The following is a 22,118-nucleotide window of genomic DNA, read 5'->3' as shown; positions in this document are numbered from 1 at the left end:
TTGAGTTTTGTATGCAATGCTAAATATGTCGTGTCCGTAACTTCGAATACGTGACAGTAACTTTGAACGATTAATTGACATTTGTAACACTGTGACTATCAATTAGGGTAGTGATTCTGCTCCAATTTTGCAAATTTGCACTTTTTCTTTTGGTATTTGCCTACTTGCTCCTTTGAATTATGTGATTTAGTGAAAAGACCATGACAATTATGAATTTTGCACAATAATATTTTTTAAATCCAATAAAATAAAATAAAAACCCTCGACTACCCACTTGTTATGTTCTAATTAAATAATCAAATGAGCTCTCTAAATACCTCCTAACTAAAATTTAGGAACGATTTGAAAAAAAATTTATCTTCTGTTATTATGCTCTTAGTACAACAAACTCTCTAGAATTTTCTAAATTTACAAAGTAAAAAAAAAATTCAAGCATTTTTTGAACAACTTTTTAAATAAACGCTTTATTCTATTGGTTCATACTTATTATGGCTCCCTAAATTAAAGAGTATCATTGGAATATAAATTTTTAGAGGGTTCCTATAATTTAACTAAAAACCAAATATGATTTGAAGAAGCACTTAATAAGTCAAAATAGTGTATTTTTTAATGTTGGCCTTCAACGACTAAAGCATAAAAGTAAGAGGAAGAAGTGCAAGGGGAAAAATTGGTCGCGAAGAATCGCCATCCCTGACGCTTAACAACCACCCATGTACACTTCAATCATCACGAACGATACTAGCAATGAAAGTCCTGAATTCAAATCTCATGAACGACACTAGTAAACTTGTCATTTCTCGACCGTCTTCCATCTTGAAAGCTTTAAAAAAAATAATAAAAAAATAAATTCCTTATGGAATGGGCCCACAAGTAAACCTGATTTCAACTAACCCTATTGAGGATAAGCAATCAGAGGTACAATAATACAACATCCTTTACAGAAGATATGACCCTGCTCATATTTCTTTCCTACTTCCGAAAACATCGCAGATGAAATAATTAACAACAGCCTACTCTATACTGTCTTATTTTACAGGTACCAAATGAGGAAGTTGTCCATCGTGATCCTTCCGTCCGCGAGGTACGATACATTTCACTTTTCTTTACAACAAGATTTATCTTCAAAGGATCTCTCTTTTACCTACAGAACAATTTTCGAATCAGTTCCACTGTGTTTCAAGTTAAACTTCAGCTAACAGCAAAAAAAATATTTACCATCTTAAATGCAAGATGCCAACACTGAGCAGTTTGTTCCTTAAGCATGTCTGGATGCATCTTCATGCAATGGAGCGGTTCTTACGTTGGGGTCATCCTGGCACAAGGAGAAAACAACTGTAAGCTAAATTAAACAAAATGCATGATGTAGGAAAGTCAATTAGTACCATGTCCAGCAAACTAACCCGAATTCCATAAACGTAACCAGTTGGTGTTCTGAAAAAATCCATCTGTCCCTGCAAGCACAATGCCGCAAAATATAAAATGCAACCAATTGAACATGGTCAGAGGCTAAATATTTTCGTTATCATGAAAGGGTAACTGTACCAGCCCATGCATGCTTTGCTGCGCACTGTAATAACCATCATGGCTTGGAGCTATAGAGTTCAGTTGTCCCTGCAAGTATGAAAACCAGGTCTCAGTTATATTCATGTAGTTTGCAATATCGCTGGTCCTTTTCTACTCATTCTAATAATTATGACTTACAAGCCCCTGAATGGTCTGTTGATTCCCATAGTAGTTATCCCGCGTAGGTGCCATTAGATTCAATTGTACCTGACAAAAAGGAGGCACCATATATGAATAAGTTGTATCAGACAATTTGTTATTGGTACAAGATATGGTCATACCATTCCTTGCACATTCGGTTGGGCACCATAATAGCCATCAAGTGTTGCTGCTCTTGAGTTCAATTTCTCCTACAAAATAAGATTCTAATTACAAAATATTACAATAGTCGAATAAGTTTGTCCAACAATTTTAAACACTATTCCCCTGCATGCGATACCAGATAGACGTAAGCACACCAATCTTGTGTGACCAGATTCATAATATTGTTCCAAAACACAATGTGTATCCCAGATTAGGACACCAATTTGAAGCAAATCATCTCAAACAAATATTTTCTTTTCAAAAAAGCTAAAAAAATTAAATAGAAAAAGACAAACCATTGGTTGCAAGCTGTCTTGTGCCCCAACAGCCATAACCTCCGGCTCAGAGTTCACCTGCAATTTGATTATAATGTTACCTTTAAATAAAACTGTAACAAAGAGCATTATAATTTAGTCACTATCAAGAACAAACCTTTCTTTTCTTCGTTGGATTCTTTTTCTTGTTTGTTTTGCTGCTCATACTTCTATTTTGGTTATCGTCTTCAATGCAAAGCAGGCCATGAGTGACTGATGTGCCAGCTTCTAACAGACTCTTACTAGAATTATTTACACTCACACAATTTCCAAAAGCTTCTTCTAGTGCACGGCATGCAACACTGTAGCTCTCCTGAGATAGAGTTCCTTCCTCGATCACTTTCATTGCCCGTTGACATAAATCATTAAACTTTTGCACCCTGGATAGTACAATGTCGGAATCTTCTCCCACCAAATGCCGGCTCTTTGCATCTTTTGTCCAACGTTTTAATACATATTGAGATGGGATTGCAGAAAGGCCACATATTTGAAGAACAATCAATGCATGTCTACAAAGATAACCTTTATATTCAAATAAGCAGCATGCACAAGAAACCTCTGTCTTCATTTCATTCCATGTTACGATGAAATCTTCATTCTTTTCAAAATCTTGCACTTTGAAAATGGTACCCGTCTCATCTTGTCTTTCCCGTTTAGGGTGACAAGCAACTGCACCTAAAACCTCACCTTGAATTTTCTTGAATACTGCATGTGTGTACAGCCCTGAGACGCTCTTCTCCAAAGGTGAAGGAGATCTCAAAGTTGGCGGTTTGTTCCATGTATCATAATCTGCTTTGGCTTCTTCATCATACCTATCCTGTAGGATTGCTTCATACTGTTTCAGGAACTCTTGAACAGTGGTCTTCTTATGCACATACTTGTCAAAAAAGGAGTTCACACTATCAGATCGCTGACCTGCAGACATCCCAGCCAAACAAACATCCCTCATGTATGTTGGTACCCACTGTTTTCGATCTTCATACAACAACTGAGTCCATTCATCCTCTTTCAGATCAAAATTCTCAAGAATTTCCCACCATCTTTTTTCAAACTCTTCATTTGTAGATGATCTGTGGATACACTTTTCAAATTCCGCCATAAAATTTTGATGCTGTTTAATCACATGGCCAAGATTTTCAGAAACCTTCCCCAAGATATGCCACAAACAAAAACAATGATAAGCATTTGGAAAGACCTCCACAACAACTGATTTTATCGACTTGTCATGGTCAGTGATTATTACTTTTGGAGCTTGTCCACCCATAGCTTTCAACCACGTCTGCATTAGCCAAGAAAAAGTTGATGTACTTTCATCTGATACCAAAGCACATCCTAGCAGCACAAACTGATAGTGTTGATTGACTCCAACAAATAAAGCAAGAGGCATCTTATATTTGTTCCTAACGTAGGTAGTATCAAAAGACACTATATCACTGAAATGGATGTAGTCATGCCTACTTTTGGCATCAACCCAAAACAAACTTTTCAGCCGTTGGTCTTCCCCCAGATCTACAGCATAGAAGAAGTTGGAATTCATACTCTGCATCTGCATGAAAAACTCAAGCAAAATCTTCAAATCTCCTGCCTCTAATGCCAAATTCCTACCTTTATCGAAAGGATTTTTAGGATCACTTTTTAGACCAACCACATTTTTGTATTCAGCAAATTGTCTGGCCATTGCAGCGTACATTTTTCTTGTCTGTTCACTGACTGCTTGGGCTGGTAAAAGCTCATGGTTATGCTCCTTCACAAAATTATGTATAACCCATTTACCATCTGGTCTTCTCTTCACATGCATCGAAGCTTTGCAGTCTGTCTTTGAACATGATCGCCGACCAGTCGGATTTTCTGGATCTTGCTTGTTCTGTCTGGCACGTGGTCTATTATACGACTTGTCATACTCGCGCTTGGTTCCATATCTAGAACAAGCAAATTTTGCATCAATAAATTCTCTCGATGTCTTTGAACGGCGGCTATTTTGGATTGCAGTGTTGAATCCCATAGACCGAGCATACTCCTGATAAAAGGAGTATGCTTCACCATGTGATTCAAATTCCATACCAAAAAGCGGCTCAAGATTTGTATCCTCTTTAAACACTACCATATCTGGTGTAGGAGAATTCAAATCCCCACCATCTTCAACGCGTACTTCATCTCTAATATCCTCAATGTTTTCACTTGCTATATCTCCATTATGTGCTTTTTCTTCATGTTCCAATAAGTTATCAATTTCATGTGGCTCTTCATCTTCTTTGCCATGTTCACCAGAAGGTAGCCGTAGATCTATGTCCATGGTGAGGTTATTTAGTTTTAACTGGTTGCTATCGGAGAACATCTGAAACAAAGAAAAGACAACAGTTGCCAGAAAATCAAATAATGATTAAACATACAAACTCTGAACATAATAGTATACAAAAATTCAGATTCCTAATTAAAGTAAGAAAAAGAGTTACAAACCATTTTGGAAGTTCAAAGCACAAAATTAACAAACAGCTCCAACTAGATTGTCTAGCCTTGTCAATGTGAACAAGATGATGCTGTCACCTCCCATGGTATCTTATAAGCTATATAAATAAACCTGTGGCTGGAAAGAGTAAGAAATTAATTTATTAAAAAGAAATAAAACCACGCGCATACTCATGACTGGAAATTTCAAAGAAATATCTAATTGAACCACTATCACATGTTAAAATCTTGAACTTTAAGAGGTTTAGGTGATTATCGAAGATAGAGCAATTGTGCCGGAAAATGTTTTTAATCACCACCAAACGAACTATTAGTTCCAAAAAATAATATTCAGAACTGTGTATTTTCTGTGCAACACAGGTATTTACGTATTTCGAGAGTCTAGCATCAGTATCCTTATTAATACCATATCCCAGTCACTGAGGTATTCAAGACCACCAACGTGAAGTATTTAAGCTAATATACCAGAATAGGGTGGTAAGGCACCTTCTTGGAGGCATAAGGTGTTGTTCTAAACTCACCAGAATGCCTCTCAGAAAACAAAACTTGAAAATGAGAAACAGTGGGGCTTTCATTTATCCATCACATAAAAATTCATCTAGGATCACAAACATGTATATCAACCTCAAAAACTGGCAAACATGTATATATCAACATCACAATCTAATACCAATTCCGATGTTAAATATCTACTCGAAACTAACTCAAACAAAAACAAAAAATCCACCGCCTAAACGTCAAGAAACATTCTACAATGCTCTAAATAGGAGCAATAGAGTGTGCAATTCTACCACATATGTGGTAGTGTTTTGACACAAATAACAGAGTTTCAGCTACACTAGGCAACAGATGAGAACAACTGCTAAACTTGAAGTGCAACAAACACACACAATCCAAACGAAACCTGATTAAACTCACAAGTCATGGGTTTTAAAACCGAAATAACTCGGAATCGAAAAATCATACTTTACATGCTAATAATACCACTCAAGCTCCAAAATGTGCAACAGTGCAAGTCCACCTGAAAACCCAACTAAACTAGGCTGTTCAACAAACAAAGAATTCCCAAGCAATGAAATTTATAAGCTCAGCTGAATTTAACAAGCTGCTAACTCAAACAAATTAACTAATCGATAGCAACTCCTCATTTTTCAAACCCATCAATCACCCCCATAAAAAAAAAAAAAAAAAAAAATCAAACTTTACAATCAATACAAAAATCCCAGACTGCAAAACACTAAATTCAACAGAAAAGCAATCAAAAGGAGAGACTTTAATAACATTTAATTGATTCTAGAGAGGGGGCTAGAGAGAGAGAGAGAGAGAGAGAGAGAGAGAGAGAGATTTTACAATTCCTTTGCCCTTCTCTCTCTGCGTATTACATATGGAGGAAGGAGGAGGAGGAGGAGGAGGAGGGAGCTTCGATCTGCGACTGCGAAGGAAGATGATCGCACACGCGAGGGGGAGGAGCGAGTGGCCAATTACGAAGGTCCTTTATTTTTGCCCCCAATTTGTTCCCGTTTTAGGGTTTCAAAATCGATCCCAATTCAATCTGACTCTCACCTTCTCCCACTCGCCGCCATTTTTGACCTTTTATTTATGAACCGAAGCCTCGCGGCCACACGCGTCGCGCGTGCCGGCCCATCGTGCTGTTGATGTAATTGTGCGACCACCGAGCGAGCTAAACTGCAGGGTGTGGGTCCCCTTTTCACGCATACGTTATTGGCTGACTGTGCGCGTGTCACGCGTGGCTGCCCGCCCAATAAAGTCACTCGTCAGCTGTCTCTCTCTCTCTCTCTCCCCCATTTTCTTTACGTGTTCTTTCGACTGTTTATCACAAATTTATTTCATTTTGTTTCAAACTTCAAGCCTTCATACTTCAAAGTAATTTTTCTTTCTTTTTTTTTTCTTTCCAAAAAGTGAGATAATTGATGACAAATTGCGGTTATTCATCTCTTTCGGATCCGAAGAGGTTATAGGGAATTTCATTCTGCCCGTGGCCACAGTCGAGTAGACACATTAGCTTGGAGAATCGAACTCGGAATCTCTCACATTTTTGTTTATTAGGGAACTTCAAAGTAATTTTTCAATCTACTCAAACTATATTTACATAATGTTATAATTTTATTTAAATTATAATTTTGATTCTATTTTTTTTAATTAATAAAAATTATAAAATTTAATTGTAACAATTATATCGTCCGCTTTTGCTATTATAACGTATAAAATTATACATCATCTGATTCGCATTCATGATATCCATAATAAATCCTCCCAATTCAAGACTTTGGAACTTCTTGTCTGGTGTGACATTCATCATGTTGATTTCCTTAATATTTTAAGTACAACCTATACTATTATTGATGCAATGATATGAGGAGGGGAAGTTGAACTGAGTCACACGATAAGTAACACTAATTTATAATCAATTCATCATTCATGAGCAGGTGTGTTGACAACAGTAGTTGTTTTCTATTGTTACATTACAGAGAAATAAGTCGAAAAAATACCTAAGTCGTACTCCAACTCTGACACTCTAACTCATACATTTGCATATGAGTTAGGGTTCTCAATGATTTTTCCCAGAGACCTAGTCTTCATGAAAGAATTTTTAGGGTTCCCAAAACTAAACTCTGCCTTAGAATTCATTGGGAGTTAAGTTATTGTTTTTCAACACACTTCTAGTTCTTGCCATACCTGTTCATGAATGCTGCATTTCATTTTCAGCCACACTTTTTTGTTGAGGAGTATGGGGTTGCCAAGGAATGCCAAAGTCCATTTTCTTGATCTGTATATTTTTCAAATTCCAATGTGAGTGAATTAAATTTGAAAGTCTACAATTTTGAACATTCCTCTCTAAATTTCCCACTTATTTAAGGGTTTTGCCTTTTATAGTCCAGCTTACTTAGTAGTTCGACTTTTTAAACAATCTTCACCGTTTGATTTCTTATAGTCAATTTTAAAGTCAATCTTCACCGTTCACTTCCTAAACAACTTAGTAGTCTCTTATTCAAAACCTAGAAAATTGACAAAATTATCTCAATAAATGTACATGTAGAAATGATGAGCAAATGTAGACACAATTCCCAACCAGAATAGAAAACTTGCGCACCCTTCATCAAAGCAGAAAGGCTCCACCATCCCATTATATAGAAAATAAATGTTAAAGAGTGTCTCTCAAAATGGAACGAGAATTAACGTTAAACTGTGAGGTAGTAAAAAATCTCACTTTGAAAGTCACCTTATTATTTATCTACATAAACATTAGGAAAGCTTGACAGTTCCTTCTTTGATCCCCAAGTAAGTCTTTAACTAAGGTACACCAGAAGCACTAATAAAATACCCATTGTTGACAATGACACAAAAATACACCGTTCTGTAAACAGAGTGCCAAATATAGTTCCCAATAGTACTGCACAGGCAAAACTGTATCTGCAGAAAAATAAGAACAACTTGCATAAATTTGAATCCGACGAGCTGTTGCGTTCAAGTTTTTCTGCAAAACTATAGTTGCAATTTTACCAACCTGCAAATGCAGCACAACTTCCATAAACTCTTTTAAATGATCAAGAAGCAAATGCAGCAGAAGCAACCTATGTCTAGCTAGAAGTCGTTGTAAATTTTTCGTTCTGGTATAAAAGTTTATTGCGACCAACACCTTAAACTCATACTTGGCATATGCTGTGATGTATTCACTTAAGTAACAATGATCGTAAATTTCTATCAGGTTTTGTACTACAACGGAAAGTACGTGTAAGCTATTCGGAAGGTACGTAGCGTAGAAGATGTTAAAAGCTTCAAAGAATTGAGTTCTAAAGCTTTGGATGAAGAAGGAAACATGTTTAGAAAGAAAGGAATTTTTCCTTGAAACTTGTACAAGAGTTTGTCTTGGGTGGAGATCGACGAGAGGGAGACAAGTTGGTTTGTATTTCTTGGGTTTAGGATGCTTGTATGGGGTTTAGGGTTTTGCTTTATGGATCTTGGAAAAAATAAGAATGTAATCCAAGGCCTCTCAATACTTTGTCTCAAACGACTCAAATATATTGTAGGGAAAGCAATCATTTATAGAAATTGCTTACAAGAGAAATGCTAAGGGACTTTCAAAAGTATGACTCTTCATGAACTCTTTACCAGCTCATGTTTTGGCACATTTTTTATAATTTTCTTGTGCCAAAAATATGAGATGATGGAAAATTCATGGGAATCAGAGAGTCTCTTTAGACCATCTTCAAAGGAGATGTCACATTTTAAACCTAAAATTTAAATTTGAAGGCTTACATGACACTTTGACATCTTTTAAACTTTTGTTATCCAACCGATATGTCAAATTTTAAACATAAAATAATAATTCATGTACTTTCTTTGCATTAGGAATGAAAAGTAACAAAAGGATAATGCTTTAAACTAATAAAAAATTAATAAAAGGCATTTAATAATTAATTAAAAAAATCTGAAGGTGCTGTCAAATTTGGTAGCAAGGGAGAGAAATGTCAATCCATATCATGCCACATCAGATTTGGCTTATCAGTTGGAAAATATTAATGCTATCTTTTATTACCGTTATTGTTGATTTGGACAGTTTAACATTTCCTTTGAAGATACACTTAGCATTTCTTTTGCTTACAATATGGGACTAAATGGCACCATATTCGAGACAGCAGCCAAAGAAAAGCTAAACAAAGAAATAATTAGCCTGATGAATTATAAACAGTGCAATGCCTAACAATTTCCGGTAATTGAACAATCGAGCGGTGATAAAAAAAATAAAAGAATGTTAATGACACCCTTTTAAAGTATAATTATCTCATATTCAACGATATTCTTGTACCAACATTTTTAAAATCCGCGTCTTCTAATTTTTACCTTTGTGAAATTTACTCGCATGCAAGGTGTCATCATAAGCCAAACCTAATCAAAGAAGTTCCTTATAATATTGGAATAAATATTTAATTGATGCTCTGTTAAAGTGATCAAAAGACAATTAAGGAAATAAAATCACTAGTAAAATATGCCAAGAAAACTAACAAAAACATGAAATAAAGAGTAAAGTTGAGGAGAGAGATAGAAGAGAAGAAGAGAGAGAGAAAAGTATGTGCGGTGGGGTCCACCCACATATAACGCACCAAAACACCATATTTTGCTACCAAAAGCATACCTAATACAGATATTACACATATATCTTCACAAAATGGTTTGAGGATTCAATCTGTCAACGCCCCTCCTTTTTCTGTATTTTTGTTTTTGGCTTTTTTCTCTGCTAATTCCTCAGCAGCAAATTCCAAGCTCTACTCCTTTTCTCACTCATTCTCCTTGACCCATTTTTCAACAGAATCTCATCCTCCTCCTCCACCTTCCATTTCCACAACTGGGTTTTCTTTTTTCCTTTTTCTCAAAACGATTTCAACTTTTTTTTCTTTTGGTTTTTTGGTTTAACATTTGCATTATCTGCGGGCTATATGGCAATTTAGAGGAGACCAAGTTTTCTTTATTTCCATTTGGGGTTCACCAAAATTGTATTTTAATTTTGGGTTTTGGGTTAGAGAGGGAAACACACACACACACACACACACACTCTCTCTCTCTCTCTCTCTCTCAGTTTTATTGTATTTCTAGTCCTCCTCCACCATCTGGTTTGTGCGTGGTAGCTAGGGTTTTGGTGAGTTTGCTCTGAATTGGGCAGTTATGGTGAGAAAACATGGATGGCAACTGCCTGCTCACACCTTCCAGGTATTTACATCTCTTCTTAAACCACTTGCTGATGTGGGTTTTGCCCAGAAAGGCTGAACTTTATCTGATCCCGGTTCTCCATAGGCGGTTTAGGGCGGTTGGCCAGGGGAGTGTGCGCCCTCCCCGTGAATTAGAGTGGTTTAGGATATCGCCTTGTCAAGAAAATAAAAATCTGATCTTTATTTCTGAATGTGGGTTTTGATTTGTCAGTTTGTGTAAAAGATCAAATCTTTTTGGCTAACATTATTGCTCTAACTGTTAGTTAGGTCCCTGAGGTACGGTTTTACTTTGTGGTTAGGAATATTGGGATGAAATTTTACCATTTGGTTCCCAACTAAAGCGAAAACAGAAGAAAAAGCTCGAATGCTTGAGTTTATGTTTGTTAGACTTGAACCTAGCTTGGTGGAATTTGTTAATTTTCCCTTTTGTCCATGTATCTACCCGTTTTCTGGACGCTGAATTACATTTTCTTGTTTCATTGTGCTTTCTTACTGACTAGTTTATCGAATTATCAAATAAACTTTGATGTTTAATTTTGGCAGGTTGGCGCTATTACTGTATTTTGCTTGTTAGTGGTTGCCTTCTATGCTTTCTTTGCTCCCTTCCTTGGAGGCCGTATCTGGGAATATGTTTTGATTGGTGGTTACTCTCCTGTGGTAAGTGAAATGATTTGATGTGACGTACATTAAGCCTTTTCGTTGTCTGTAAAGTTTTGTTAGAAAAATTGGGTCTAATTGCTATATTAAGTCACATAGAAAATTAAGAAATAATTCATACAATTATATATCAAGTAATGCATGCACATGAGTAACCAATATTGAATGAACATGACATAATGGATTAGAAAAACGTGAAAATATGGTCGAGATAAGGGTTGGATACTTTGTCCTTAAGACAAGTTTATGCCCCACTACGATGCTTATGGTTGATCAACGCTTGTCTCCCAAGATACAACGACCACGTCCTTGTAATAGCAGCACTCCAAATCACAAGGCTCCATGAACCACGATTGTGTTGAATACTCTCTCATATGGACTCAGAATCTCTAATATTAGTGCACTATATGTATGAATATATGTATGATGAAAAAATTATTTTATGTTTATAGGTTTTCCTATTTATAGAATTTGAGATATCTCTTTGGAAAACATGTGACCATTCATGAAAAGTCAAAAGCTAACTCTTCATTAGGATAGACACATATTTCTACAAAAAAGGCTTAACTTCTAATTTCCATTCAATTAATTAGTTTAATATAATAAAAATAATATTAAATTTTCCAACAGTTTCATTATCTTACACGCATGCATTGTCTTTATAGATATGTATATCGGGAAAACAATGGAGGAAAAAATGCTGTTAGTCTTTGCTTTTGAATGTATTCCGTGATCTGATCCACTTTATGTACTAATCAAAAGCTGGCCTTCAGTCCCCAATCTGAGTATTATGGGATTGAATCCTGTCAGCTTCCGAGAAGTTTCATCATTCTTATTCTAGATGTTGGAAATGGAGATGAGAGCTCGTTCTTTATAAGGTTTTCAAATATGATTACTTTTTTTTTTCAAAGATAAGTAATTTGATGGGGCCAAACTAGATAGAGTTTGTAGACTTCAGAGTTTCTTCCAAATTTGATTCTCTATGCCAGTCACATTATGTAATGCGCTAACCTTTAGCCCAATCTTGAGCCATTCATTCAGAATGACAACTCATTTCATTTCTTTTATAATAGAAATCGCTTTTATGCCTGATGTTATTCCCATAATCTTTCCATGGCCTTGCAGGCACTGCTCGTCTTCATTCTTTATGTTCGATGTACTGCAATAAACCCTGCAGATCCTGGAATTATGTCCAAGTTTGGAAATGGAGTTCCAAATGGTATCAATCCAAATCACAGGTTATCAGCAAAAGACTTGCCGAGAAAGTTCGAAGAAGCCACCACAGGCCATTCTTCTCCATCATCAGTTTCCAGAAGTTCTTTGGGTGGAGCTAACTCTAGTAGGAAAGGGTCAGTAGGAGAACTTGGGGTTGTCAATATTCCAGAAGAACCCACAACCGGGAATTGCATTGGAGGAATTTGCTGTGCATTGTTTGTACACGAAGATTGCCGCCAACCACAGGAAGGGGCAACTGAGAATCAGGGTGGTGAAGATGCTTTGTTCTGCACATTGTGCAATGCTGAGGTATGGCATTTTTACAAACGTAGTATCATAATTTCTCAATTTAAAGATTCTTCAGTTCTAGTCTTTTTAGTTTCTCATGTGTTTCTTTATCAAGCTACCTACTCCTAAATTATTGTATGGGAAGTTGTGAATCTGCTTTGTTTCTAAAGAAAAAGCTATAGAAGGGTTTAAAGTTATGATCTCATACTCCCTCTCAATAGATTATTGCCAGTTGACTTGTTTAAATATTCTTTTTTATTACCCATGAATACTTTTCATGTTGCAGGTCCGCAAGTTCAGCAAACACTGTAGAAGTTGTGATAAATGCGTGGATGGATTTGATCACCACTGTCGGGTATTTTTCTTGTTGCTTCAAGTGCTCCATATGGGCAGATCTTCTGCAACTTGTTTTTGGTTGACATTTTTTAAAATCCTCTCTTAAGTAACCTCAATATATACATGACTGCAGTGGCTTAACAATTGCGTTGGACACAAAAATTACATGACTTTTATATGTTTGATGGCCACCAGTCTTCTTTGGGTAGGTATTGCAGTCCGCTGATTATTAAATAGATTTTTAATCTTTGTGGTACTAAGATGCTCTCTGTCTCCCCCCATTTCGGTTCAGCTTGTTATTGAAGCTGGAGTTGGTATTGCTGTCCTTGTTCGCTGCTTTGTTAATAAGACAAACATGGAGGCAGAAATTATTGATAGACTTGGAAATGGTTTCACACGTCCCCCATTTGCCACAGTTGTGGTACGTATTATATTTTAAATACTTTAAACTAAAGTTAGCTTCCTAATATTTTTCCGGTATCAATTGTAAAGAAATCCTCTGTTGACGTTGGTTCTCATTTCTGTAGGCTGTATGCACTGCAGTTTCTATGCTGGCATGTGTTCCACTTTGCGAACTGTTCTTCTTCCACATGATACTTATTAGGAAGGTCAGTTCCTTTTCGTTGAATTCATTTTTCGTGATGCGAAAGTTTAGCCATAGTGGGGCTTAAGTGAAAATAATCTTATGTTTTGAATTTGAATTAGGGTATTACAACCTATGAGTATGTCGTGGCAATGAGAGCGATGAGTGAGGCACCTGGAGGAGCATCTGTCGATGAGGCTTTCCAAAATTACATGCACTCCCCAACAGGATCGGCTACAACTGGCTTGAGTGGTGGAAGTTCTTTAGGTCTGCAATACAAGGGTGCATGGTGTACCCCTCCCAGAGTATTTGTGGATTATCAGGTACTTTAGTATTCACGTTATTATCTTGGTTTACATTTATTGGAACAGTTTTATATTGGCGTGCCCACTTAAAAACTTTTATCATCCTTGCTCATTGGATTAATTTTCTAAAACATAGTTACTCATCTCCCTCGTCTTAAGATAGAATTGGGCTGGAGCTTTGTTGATTGGTTAAAATTCTCTCTTTCTCATTTTGAAGTTCTTTTATTTCAGCAACCCCTTTATTCTCACCTTTGCCAAGAAAATTTAGGATGTAAATTAAATCTGCGATGTCTTTCATAACTTGCCTAGGTCATTACAGTTTGAGGTTTGAGCATGCTGTGTTTTTTTCAACATTTTTTATAAGGTTCATGTAGATTTTTGTAATTCCAAAACTTTGGTCTTTTCTCCATTGTTTCCTACTATTTCTCTATATTAATGTAGTGGCGATCTAACAAGGGCCCTTTTTGAATTTATGTGTGTGCATATAAAACAAGTTAATTTTCATGTCCAATTTCAAGTATGAGGATTTATTATCTGGATCCAGATGATGACTTAAATAGTACAATTAACGATTTTCATTTTTGTAAGGAACAACTCTTTTTCTAAATGTCTTACCGTTGTGACGTTGTCTAGCCTTTCAAATCTTCTTCCTTTCTCCATAATTTGTCAGTCCTCCTTTAGTGGCTTTTTTTTTTTTGAAAGGAAACGAAAGAATTTTATAAAAAGGGAAAGAATTTACAAAAGAGGAAAAGAAACCACGTGGAAAAGATATCCACCTGGAGCTAGAAGAAAACTAGCAAGGATCCCTACTGAAAAGATATCTCCTTTAGTGGCTTATAAGAATGGGTTCACAGCATTGACCCTTAACTACGTTTCCAGTCTTCAGTTTGATACTTTTATTTTTTATTTTTCAAGTTTACTATGAAGAAGAAAAACTTTATATGTATTTTATACTTGACACAAGCTTTGCTATGTTAGGAGGAAGTTGTACCGCATTTGGAGCCTGGAATGGTCCCATCAACTATTGATCCAGACGCAGCTGGAACTACAGAAAGAGAGCAAAAGGGTCCTAAAAGGCCTGTCCGCATTAGTGCTTGGAAGCTTGCAAAATTGGATTCCACTGAGGCCATGAGAGCAGCAGCCAAGGCCAGGGCATCATCCTCCGTTCTACGACCACTGGATAAGCCTGATCTTGAACTCAGTTCAAGTGGCAATATGAGTGTGCGGAGTAGTTTAAGCACTGATACGGGGGCAAATAAAGAGATGAAGAATGATCTGAGGTTGTCGAGAAATTCCTATGCTCCAAGTCAAGGTAGCCGAGATGAGTATGAAACTGGGACTCAAAGCGTAAGTAGCTTCAGTAGTCCAACCCATGTTCAAGAAGCGGTCACACTTAGCCCTCTGCCACAGGCTCCGGGTGTGGGACGTTTTAGCTCTGCCACTTCAGTCCCCAGCTTAGTTCCTGACCGTCCATTAACTGTCAAGGCAACATTGCCTAATGTCAGCATGGGATTTGATGAAAGGATCATGCAGAGGGGAAGTACAGCTGATCCGTTACAACTTTCAGCTCCAATTATGCAGAGGGGAAGTACTACTGATTCGATGCTGCTTTCAGCTCCACCTACTTCTCTTTTCAGGGATGTCCGAAGGACATCTGTTGTTTGGGACCAAGAAGCAGGGCGATACATCTCAGTTCCTGTGTCGGCTTCTGAAGCTCGAAACCGGTCATCCATACAAACAGGATTTTCAAATCCTAATGCAGAAGCAAGCTATAGTAGAAGACCAGTTATTCCGCCACGGGTGCCTTCATCTTCTGCAGCAAAGCCTCCAGCACAAGAAGTGGAGAAACTGATGTACACAGGGGATTCTATCTTCTTTGGTGGCCCGCTTTTGAGTGTACCAGTGAGGGATACTTTGAGAAATGAAAGGGATTTGGGTTTAAGAGAGGGCCAAGAGAGGGCAGGGCTGAACTTGCCTAGGGAATCCAGATTCAGACGTGACTCTACTTCAAACCAGCTTCCTGTTTTTATTCCGGGGGGTTTTGAGAACAACTCTTCTTTTTAGCCTGGTTTGAAATAGTGTTAAGTGACTGAAACAAGTGCATGTTAATCTCTTCCTCCTTGCCAGGATTGTGTGGTGGAGGAGCATGAAAGTCGAGCCAACCTTGTTCCTCGCAACCTGGCTGCTTGAGATTGTCGCTAACAGAGTTCTCGCATGGGGTTCAAGCAGTTTCTTCGATGAAATTCTGGTTCAACACACCGGCTCTAGCTGAGGTTTGTAAATGAGGCGATCGTAGAAATGTCTCTTGCACTTTCTTGACATTGTAGGCAAAGATTTTATGTTACAGAGCTCCATTTATGCTCTGAATTTTTATTTATTATCGTATCTTTCCCACTATTTGAGATGGAGCATGTAGATGTATATTTCCGACCTCCCTATATTCTGCATGTCTTACTGATTTGCTCAACACAATTCCTGACATTCACCATCGCTCGGGTTGTGACTTCAATTTACCGATGCTATGTGGTCTAGAGCTCCTCTGATGAAACACGCCAACTTCTGCGAGCGGTCGCTGCATCAGCCTCACTGATAAGCGCACTTGCATGGGACTGGCATGCACATGCAGAGAAAGGCTGACGTAGCGCAGAACTTCTGCGAGCGGTCGCTGCATCAGCCTCACTGATAAGCGCACTTGCATGGGACTGGCATGCACATGCAGAGAAAGGCTGACGTAGTGCAGCGATGTTCTCCATGTTCTCGGATATTTTGAGGGAATTTTATCCACATAACATAACATAATCAGAAGATTTTCTCCGTGTTCTGCGATATTTTGAGGGAATTTTATACAAACAACATGAAGGGATCGGTCCGCGGTTTATCCACAAATTCTATTGCGTTAACTGTTTATAAGGCATCGGTCCAGCAGATCAAAACGGTTCAATGCTGGATTATAAACACAATGGATAAACAGAGTAAAAGCGAATCCTACTCGCAAGACATTAGTATGATCATCGCGTAATTATGGTTTCCGGCAGGCAAGATAGACCGATTTCAATGGCTCATAACTCAGGTGGAAAGCCTTTACAAAGAAAAGGGCCCTGCCAAAATGGGGTCCTGTATAGAAATAAAAAGACCAATATGAATGCTTCTAATCTTACACAAATGATGCGGAAACGAAGATAACTTAAGCAGCTTGTTTATCATTCATTGGCATTGAGAAGCATATATCCTGATGTGCAAAAGCTTCAAATATATTTACTACCGATACAGTAAGAGCTAGTATATGACCTACAATATAAAGCCGACTGACTACCAGTGAAGTAAGAGGCTAATGTCAGCAACAAACACTGCAAAAAACAATGATCTTCCTTGTATGTTGCCTCCAAATCCCGTCAAACGATGCACCAGGCTTTCTAGCATACGTTAGCAGAACAGTAACCTGCATAAAAATCCATCATGTGATAAAGTGATTAAAAACTAATTATTAGCTTCCTCAAAATCTTGCTACAGAGTTCGGACATGAAAATAAAGTCATGAGTTTACATTGACATCAGCTAAGCTTTTATCATTACTCACTGTAGTTTCTGGTTTAGACAGGAAGTAAGAACAACTACCACTAATTTTCTGGGCAATAAAACATTACAACAAATAATGCCATTTTTCTATCAAGATGATTATATAAGAAAGTTCGATGCCAAAAAGGGATCAACAGCGTCAACGGTCAAGGGCCAGGGCTACCACCACTAATAGAGCTATAATTTCCACTTGGATGATTAAAATACTAAACATGCATATTAACCGAAGCTTTGTCTTCTGTTTACTGTTGACGCCTGCCAAAGCAATAGGAGAATATAAGAACTGAAAACATTCGTCAATGAACCTTATCTGTCTTGAACTAAAATCCATTTTCAATCTCCAAGACAGGAAGAAAAAGCCACAACCACCCCCATGCCAGCAGACCATGCAACAAACAATGACAAATAATACTGCAACCTTTTGCACACAGATCAGAACTTCACTTAAATCATCCTCTCTTTTATCAAGTTAGCTACAGTCTACAGACAGTTTCCGAATAGAAACTATCCAGATAAAAGCTACTCAAGAGGAGCTTTGAACATCATCTCTCTCTCCATGTAAAGAAACTCTCCACTGCACAACATCTTCTTCCACCCCTGAACCTTCACCAATTGATCCGATCTTAAAATAGTTCCATATCCAGCATAAAATAGTTAGGCAAGGCATGAAAAGTATTGGTGTTTATCCCCATCAGGGATTGTGTTGATGTAGAAGGAATGGAAAGTTAGAGTTGTGCCATGTTTCAATCTATTCCTTTACTTTTATTAATAAATCGAAATACAATAAGGTCATAGTGTCATTGAGAGATATAGATGCAAGGGAACTATGGAAAATGTAATCATTTATGAAAAATTAATCCCCAATACAGCACTGTGATAATCAAGTAAAATTTTGCAACAAACAAGAACATTAAGATCTTAGAATTATATTAAGATATATACTCTATTAATAAGATTAATCAAATAACTTACTAAGACAACATGTGTATTGGAAGCACAATCAGATGACTCACCAAGCATCATTCATTTCCATTTGGAGCAGATTCTGGTATTTCTGGAATCCTCTGTTTTGCAATCCGTTCAATCAGAAGTTTCACTTCCAACTCTACATCTTGCAACCTGTTACTCAGTAATTCAACACTCTTGGGGTGTGCTTCAAATTTGCTAACCCACCCAGCTTCAAAGTCCTTAATCTGTCTTTCAAGCAGCAGACGGGTCATCCTTTCCTCTTCTTCTTTCTTTAGGCGTTGCTTCGCCAGTTCCATGGTGCTCAAAACAAGACCACCTGACCCAGGAACATCCCTGTAGAGTGGCTCATCAGATTGTGGACAACGTGCTCTATATTCAGCAAATGCTTTTTGTGTTTCCTTCAAAGCCTTCCTATAGCCATCCAAGAGCTTTCCCATTACATAGAGTTCACGCTCAAGCCGATACATCTCCATTTTTCTCTTCTGCTGCTCTTCAGCCTTGGCCCTCTGCAAGTGACCAATCACCTCCTCCCTTTGCTGTAACTCATCCAGTAACATCCGCTGGTCAACCATCGATTGCTCGCAAACTTGTTCTTTCTGCGTATACACCATCTTAGCCTTTTCCATCCAGTGCTGCATTTGCTCCATGCACGAATCAAAGTCACCACCTGACACCTTACCATCCCAAGGGCCACCCATCCTCAACCGCTTATTACCATTGAGAGGATGATGAGAGTTATCATTTTCATGGACAAGCTCTCTCTCAAGACCACCACTTCCAAAAAATGAGGAACTACCAGGCTGCATTCGACTATCGTCCCTTGAAGAAAGAAACTCCCCAGCAAACTGATCACCCATTGACATATCTAAACTAAGAGGGTTATGTGCTACTTCCATTGGATGAATAAGACTACCCGAGGCCAAACCCTCTAAAGGCCTATCCTTAAGTGAAAGGTGAAAACCTCCCTCCTCCTGCTCCTCCTCCTCCTCCTCCTCCTCTTCTTCTTCTAGTTCCTCTTCGTTTCCTTCTTCATCTATGCCTTCAAAAAACTCCATATCTTTTTTCCCCTCCTCGCCACAACCCAAATTAACTCCACCAAGATTACACCGCTGCAAAACAGGTTCACTTGCACTGCCCTGCCCACCCAAAAACCATTGGCCAGGCTCTTCCACCTTACATTCTTCAAAATCCATTACATCCTCAACCCCAACTTGCTCCTTCTCGACACCAGATTCCTCGAGGTTTTCTTGCCCAACATTAGTTCTATCAACATTGTCCTGCCTAATATCAGCTCTATCCAGAATGCCTTGCTCTTGCCTAACATCCATACTATCCACATTGTCTTGCTCTTGCCTAAAATCATCTGTATCCACATTGTTGTCTTGCTCTTGCCTAAAATCATCTGTATCCACATTGTCTTGGCCAAGGCATAATTCAATGTTGTGCTCTTCCAATCCGCCGTGTCCATGTAAATCATCCTCCCCGCCCATTTTTACATCCCTGCTACAATCCTCTTCCTCCTCCTCTTCTTCCATTTTTGCATCGACATCAACCGCATCAACATCAACCGCATCAATATCAACCGCATGAACATCAACAGCATTAACATCAAACTGAGGAGTCTCTTGTTCCTTCACCGTAAGGAACCTCGCGTGCTGTGATTTTATCAAACACTGCAAATGCGACGCATAGTAACAATCCCCCAATTTAGGGGCCTGAGCCAACTCCTTCTCCACCATGAACCAAATCAAACCAGCCCAATCCACCTTCACAAAATGCCCCTCTTTGATTGCCTTAGTCCAATTCAACACCTCGCTTGGCATCATCCACGTATCCTCGTGCAAAAGCACCCAATTCGATACCAATTCTTCGATAAAAGCTATGGACTCCTCCGAAGCAGCCTCTGCAGGAGGCTCCTCAGCACCATCCGCTACTGGCACAGCACCACCCTTCTTCACCGGTTTTGAAGGAAGCTTCAAGGCCCGGGCCAAGTCGGCCCGGTTGACCTTAACCCTTGACCCATTGACGTAGCTGCCCCGCTGGGTGGGGTTGAAACTGGAAATTAACTCAGCGAGAAGATCAACCCGAAGATTCCGATCAAACTCGACGTGGACGAAGTCCCACAGGTTGAGCCGCTTCAAGAGCTTCTCGTGCTTCTCAAAGTCGAGATTTTTGGCGGGCACGAAGGGTATTGGATTTAAGATCTCTCTCTGGGTCTGAAGCTTCTGCTGGGCCTTGCTGTTCCCCGAAGCGGCGGCTTTCCGCTTCGAACCCAACTTCTTTCGCTTCGTTCCACGGCGGTAGAAGGTAATGGTGGTGGTGGTGGTCGTGCCACGAGGAGATCGGGCGGGAAATTCATCGGATTTGCCTTTAGGGCTTGGCTGCGATTGGAGAGGTGGGTTTTGTTGGATATCTTGGTCTTGAGGGGGGTCTAGGGTTAGGGTTGTGGATTGGGAATGTGGTGGTTCGGAATGAGGGCTTTCTTGTTGAGGGGCTTCTTCTTCTTCGATTTGGGTCATGGTTGTATCCGGATTTTCAGCGGGAGCAGTGGGCATGGTGATGATCTGGTTCAGTGGAGGGTGGAAGAAGAAGAAGAAGAAGAAGAAGAAGACGACGACGACGACTGAGAGATGGTGAAGTGGGAGTGGGACTTGAACGAAAGGCGGAGGTCTCTTTTACCCTTCCATTTTTCGGACGACTTTTGTCCTTCCGAAACGAAACGAGTAAACATTTTTTTGTGTTTGGAAGTAATTTAAAAATAACTGAATTTAAAAAATATATATATTTGAAGTGTTGTTTGCGAGAAATACATAAATGTCGTTTCTTTCAAAATGCATTTCAATTATTCTTTATAATAAAAAAAAAATTCATCAAGATGTTTTAATCATTTTATAATACTTTCAAACGAGTCATTTTTGAAAATATATGGATAAGCAAAATCCTTGATAATTTTTTGTCGGTTTGATGGGGGATACATTTAGTTTTCATTGAAAAAAGAGATATTCTACGCACTAAGTTACACCGGAAAAAGGAGGATTTGAAACTGTGATGCAGTATGTGTTGAAGAAAAAAATTCTAATAGTTAATTCTAATACTTAAAATAATTTTTTATTTTTAAACCAACACTGCAATTTGATCATTTTTTGGTAGACCAAGACTGCAATTCGATCATTGTGTTATGTCACATCCCAGTCTCGACTTTGTCGTAGTACGATATTGTTCGTTTTGGGTCGCGGTCACGCCCTCACGGTTTTGTTTTTGGGAACTCACACGAGAACTTCCCATCCTAGGACCGCTCTCGCCCGAACTCGCTTAACTTTAGAGTTCCGATGGAACCCGAAGCCAATGAGTTCCCAAAAGGCATCGTGCTATATGGAGGTCGACATGTACATATAAAGCAGATCACCCCATCACCGTTGATCGATGTGAGATGTCACATGTTAGGAACCAATGCTACAATTTATTCTCAACATAATTAGAACGTTTGCGTCTCAGTCAAATTTTACAATATTTTGTTGCATTCATTTCAGCAATTACAATTCAATTCCAAGGCAGAGGTAGATTCCTTCCATTCTTTTGCCATCTTCTTTGCTTAACCCAAAACATAATGATTTATGGAAATACAACGTGTGATAAATAATTTTCAGCAAGTTCCATTGGCTTTGACAAGCTTAAGGATGATTTACAAGTGTTTTTATGTTTTGAAAAGGATTTACGAGAGTTTATGATACGACATTGTTCCATTATTAAAAAATATTGCCACTTAATATTGGATGAGATTTCACATTCAAATCTCCCACCTCAACAAATTTATGAAA

The 22,118-nt window shown here is 38.3% G+C and overlaps 3 protein-coding genes and 1 long non-coding RNA gene across 14 annotated transcripts; 2 read left to right on the top strand and 2 right to left on the bottom strand.

The window, feature by feature from the left end:
- Positions 1-871: 871 nt before the first annotated feature.
- On the bottom strand, positions 872-6,471 carry LOC137739779 (protein FAR-RED ELONGATED HYPOCOTYL 3). Of its 7 annotated transcripts, none has more exons than XM_068479489.2 (10): positions 5,997-6,471; positions 4,638-4,764; positions 2,299-4,515; positions 2,163-2,219; positions 1,845-1,913; positions 1,702-1,770; positions 1,543-1,611; positions 1,401-1,451; positions 1,216-1,312; positions 872-1,141 (listed from the first exon to the last, which is right to left on the bottom strand). In XM_068479489.2, exons 2-9 carry the CDS (start codon positions 4,638-4,640, stop codon positions 1,256-1,258), a joined length of 2,592 nt encoding a protein of 863 aa, XP_068335590.2. In that variant the 5' UTR covers positions 4,641-4,764; positions 5,997-6,471; the 3' UTR covers positions 872-1,141; positions 1,216-1,255. The 7 variants fall into 7 exon arrangements, with proteins under 7 accessions (XP_068335590.2, XP_068335592.2, XP_068335591.2 ...); XM_068479491.2 differs by having other exon boundaries at positions 1,401-1,445; positions 5,997-6,386; XM_068479490.2 differs by having other exon boundaries at positions 4,638-4,758; positions 5,997-6,218.
- On the top strand, positions 941-8,484 carry LOC148694179 (uncharacterized). The gene is made up of 3 exons (XR_015966435.1): positions 941-1,081; positions 1,231-1,334; positions 8,374-8,484. It is a non-coding gene; the product is annotated as an uncharacterized LOC148694179 (long non-coding RNA).
- A 1,304-nt stretch (positions 8,485-9,788) lies between these two features.
- On the top strand, positions 9,789-16,153 carry LOC137739018 (putative protein S-acyltransferase 19). 3 transcript variants are annotated; one of them, XM_068478491.2, is made up of 9 exons: positions 9,789-10,373; positions 10,916-11,029; positions 12,155-12,553; positions 12,819-12,887; positions 13,002-13,073; positions 13,161-13,289; positions 13,396-13,476; positions 13,574-13,774; positions 14,735-16,153. In XM_068478491.2, exons 1-9 carry the CDS (start codon positions 10,329-10,331, stop codon positions 15,818-15,820), a joined length of 2,196 nt encoding a protein of 731 aa, XP_068334592.2. In that variant the 5' UTR covers positions 9,789-10,328; the 3' UTR covers positions 15,821-16,153. The 3 variants fall into 3 exon arrangements, with proteins under 3 accessions (XP_068334592.2, XP_088556510.1, XP_088556509.1); XM_088700384.1 differs by lacking the exons at positions 9,789-10,373; positions 10,916-11,029 and adding an exon at positions 11,808-11,907; XM_088700383.1 differs by lacking the exons at positions 9,789-10,373; positions 10,916-11,029 and adding an exon at positions 11,886-12,027.
- A 769-nt stretch (positions 16,154-16,922) lies between these two features.
- On the bottom strand, positions 16,923-21,054 carry LOC137739017 (uncharacterized). Of its 3 annotated transcripts, none has more exons than XM_068478490.2 (2): positions 18,304-21,054; positions 16,923-17,195 (listed from the first exon to the last, which is right to left on the bottom strand). In XM_068478490.2, exon 1 carries the CDS (start codon positions 20,853-20,855, stop codon positions 18,351-18,353), a length of 2,505 nt encoding a protein of 834 aa, XP_068334591.2. In that variant the 5' UTR covers positions 20,856-21,054; the 3' UTR covers positions 16,923-17,195; positions 18,304-18,350. The 3 variants fall into 3 exon arrangements, with proteins under 3 accessions (XP_068334591.2, XP_068334590.2, XP_088556421.1); XM_068478489.2 differs by having other exon boundaries at positions 18,345-21,054; XM_088700295.1 differs by lacking the exon at positions 16,923-17,195 and adding an exon at positions 17,396-17,586 and having other exon boundaries at positions 18,345-21,048.
- Between the last annotated feature and the right edge of the window lie 1,064 nt (positions 21,055-22,118).

This window comes from Pyrus communis, chromosome 9 (assembly GCF_041283825.1).
Source record: "Pyrus communis isolate YQ-2024b chromosome 9, ASM4128382v1, whole genome shotgun sequence".
NCBI classification, from domain to species: Eukaryota; Viridiplantae; Streptophyta; class Magnoliopsida; order Rosales; family Rosaceae; genus Pyrus; species Pyrus communis.
This window is presented reverse-complemented; position numbering and strand designations above follow the sequence as displayed.

What these genes read in the sequence shown, in the direction of transcription:
- LOC137739779 (XM_068479489.2), bottom strand. An exon ending in AGCAAAGCATGCATGGGCTG is followed by an intron (nt 1,452 to 1,542) that starts GTACAGTTACCC and finishes TTGTGCTTGCAG; the next exon opens with GGACAGATGGATTTTTTCAG. An exon ending in GTTACGTTTATGGAATTCGG is followed by an intron (nt 1,313 to 1,400) that starts GTTAGTTTGCTG and finishes TCCTTGTGCCAG; the next exon opens with GATGACCCCAACGTAAGAAC.
- LOC137739018 (XM_068478491.2), top strand. Translation starts at nt 10,329, where the DNA reads ATGGTGAGAAAACATGGATGGCAACTGCCTGCTCACACCTTCCAG. An exon ending in TTGGTGGTTACTCTCCTGTG is followed by an intron (nt 11,030 to 12,154) that starts GTAAGTGAAATG and finishes ATGGCCTTGCAG; the next exon opens with GCACTGCTCGTCTTCATTCT. An exon ending in CCCCATTTGCCACAGTTGTG is followed by an intron (nt 13,290 to 13,395) that starts GTACGTATTATA and finishes TCATTTCTGTAG; the next exon opens with GCTGTATGCACTGCAGTTTC.
- LOC137739017 (XM_068478490.2), bottom strand. Translation starts at nt 20,855, where the DNA reads ATGCCCACTGCTCCCGCTGAAAATCCGGATACAACCATGACCCAAATC.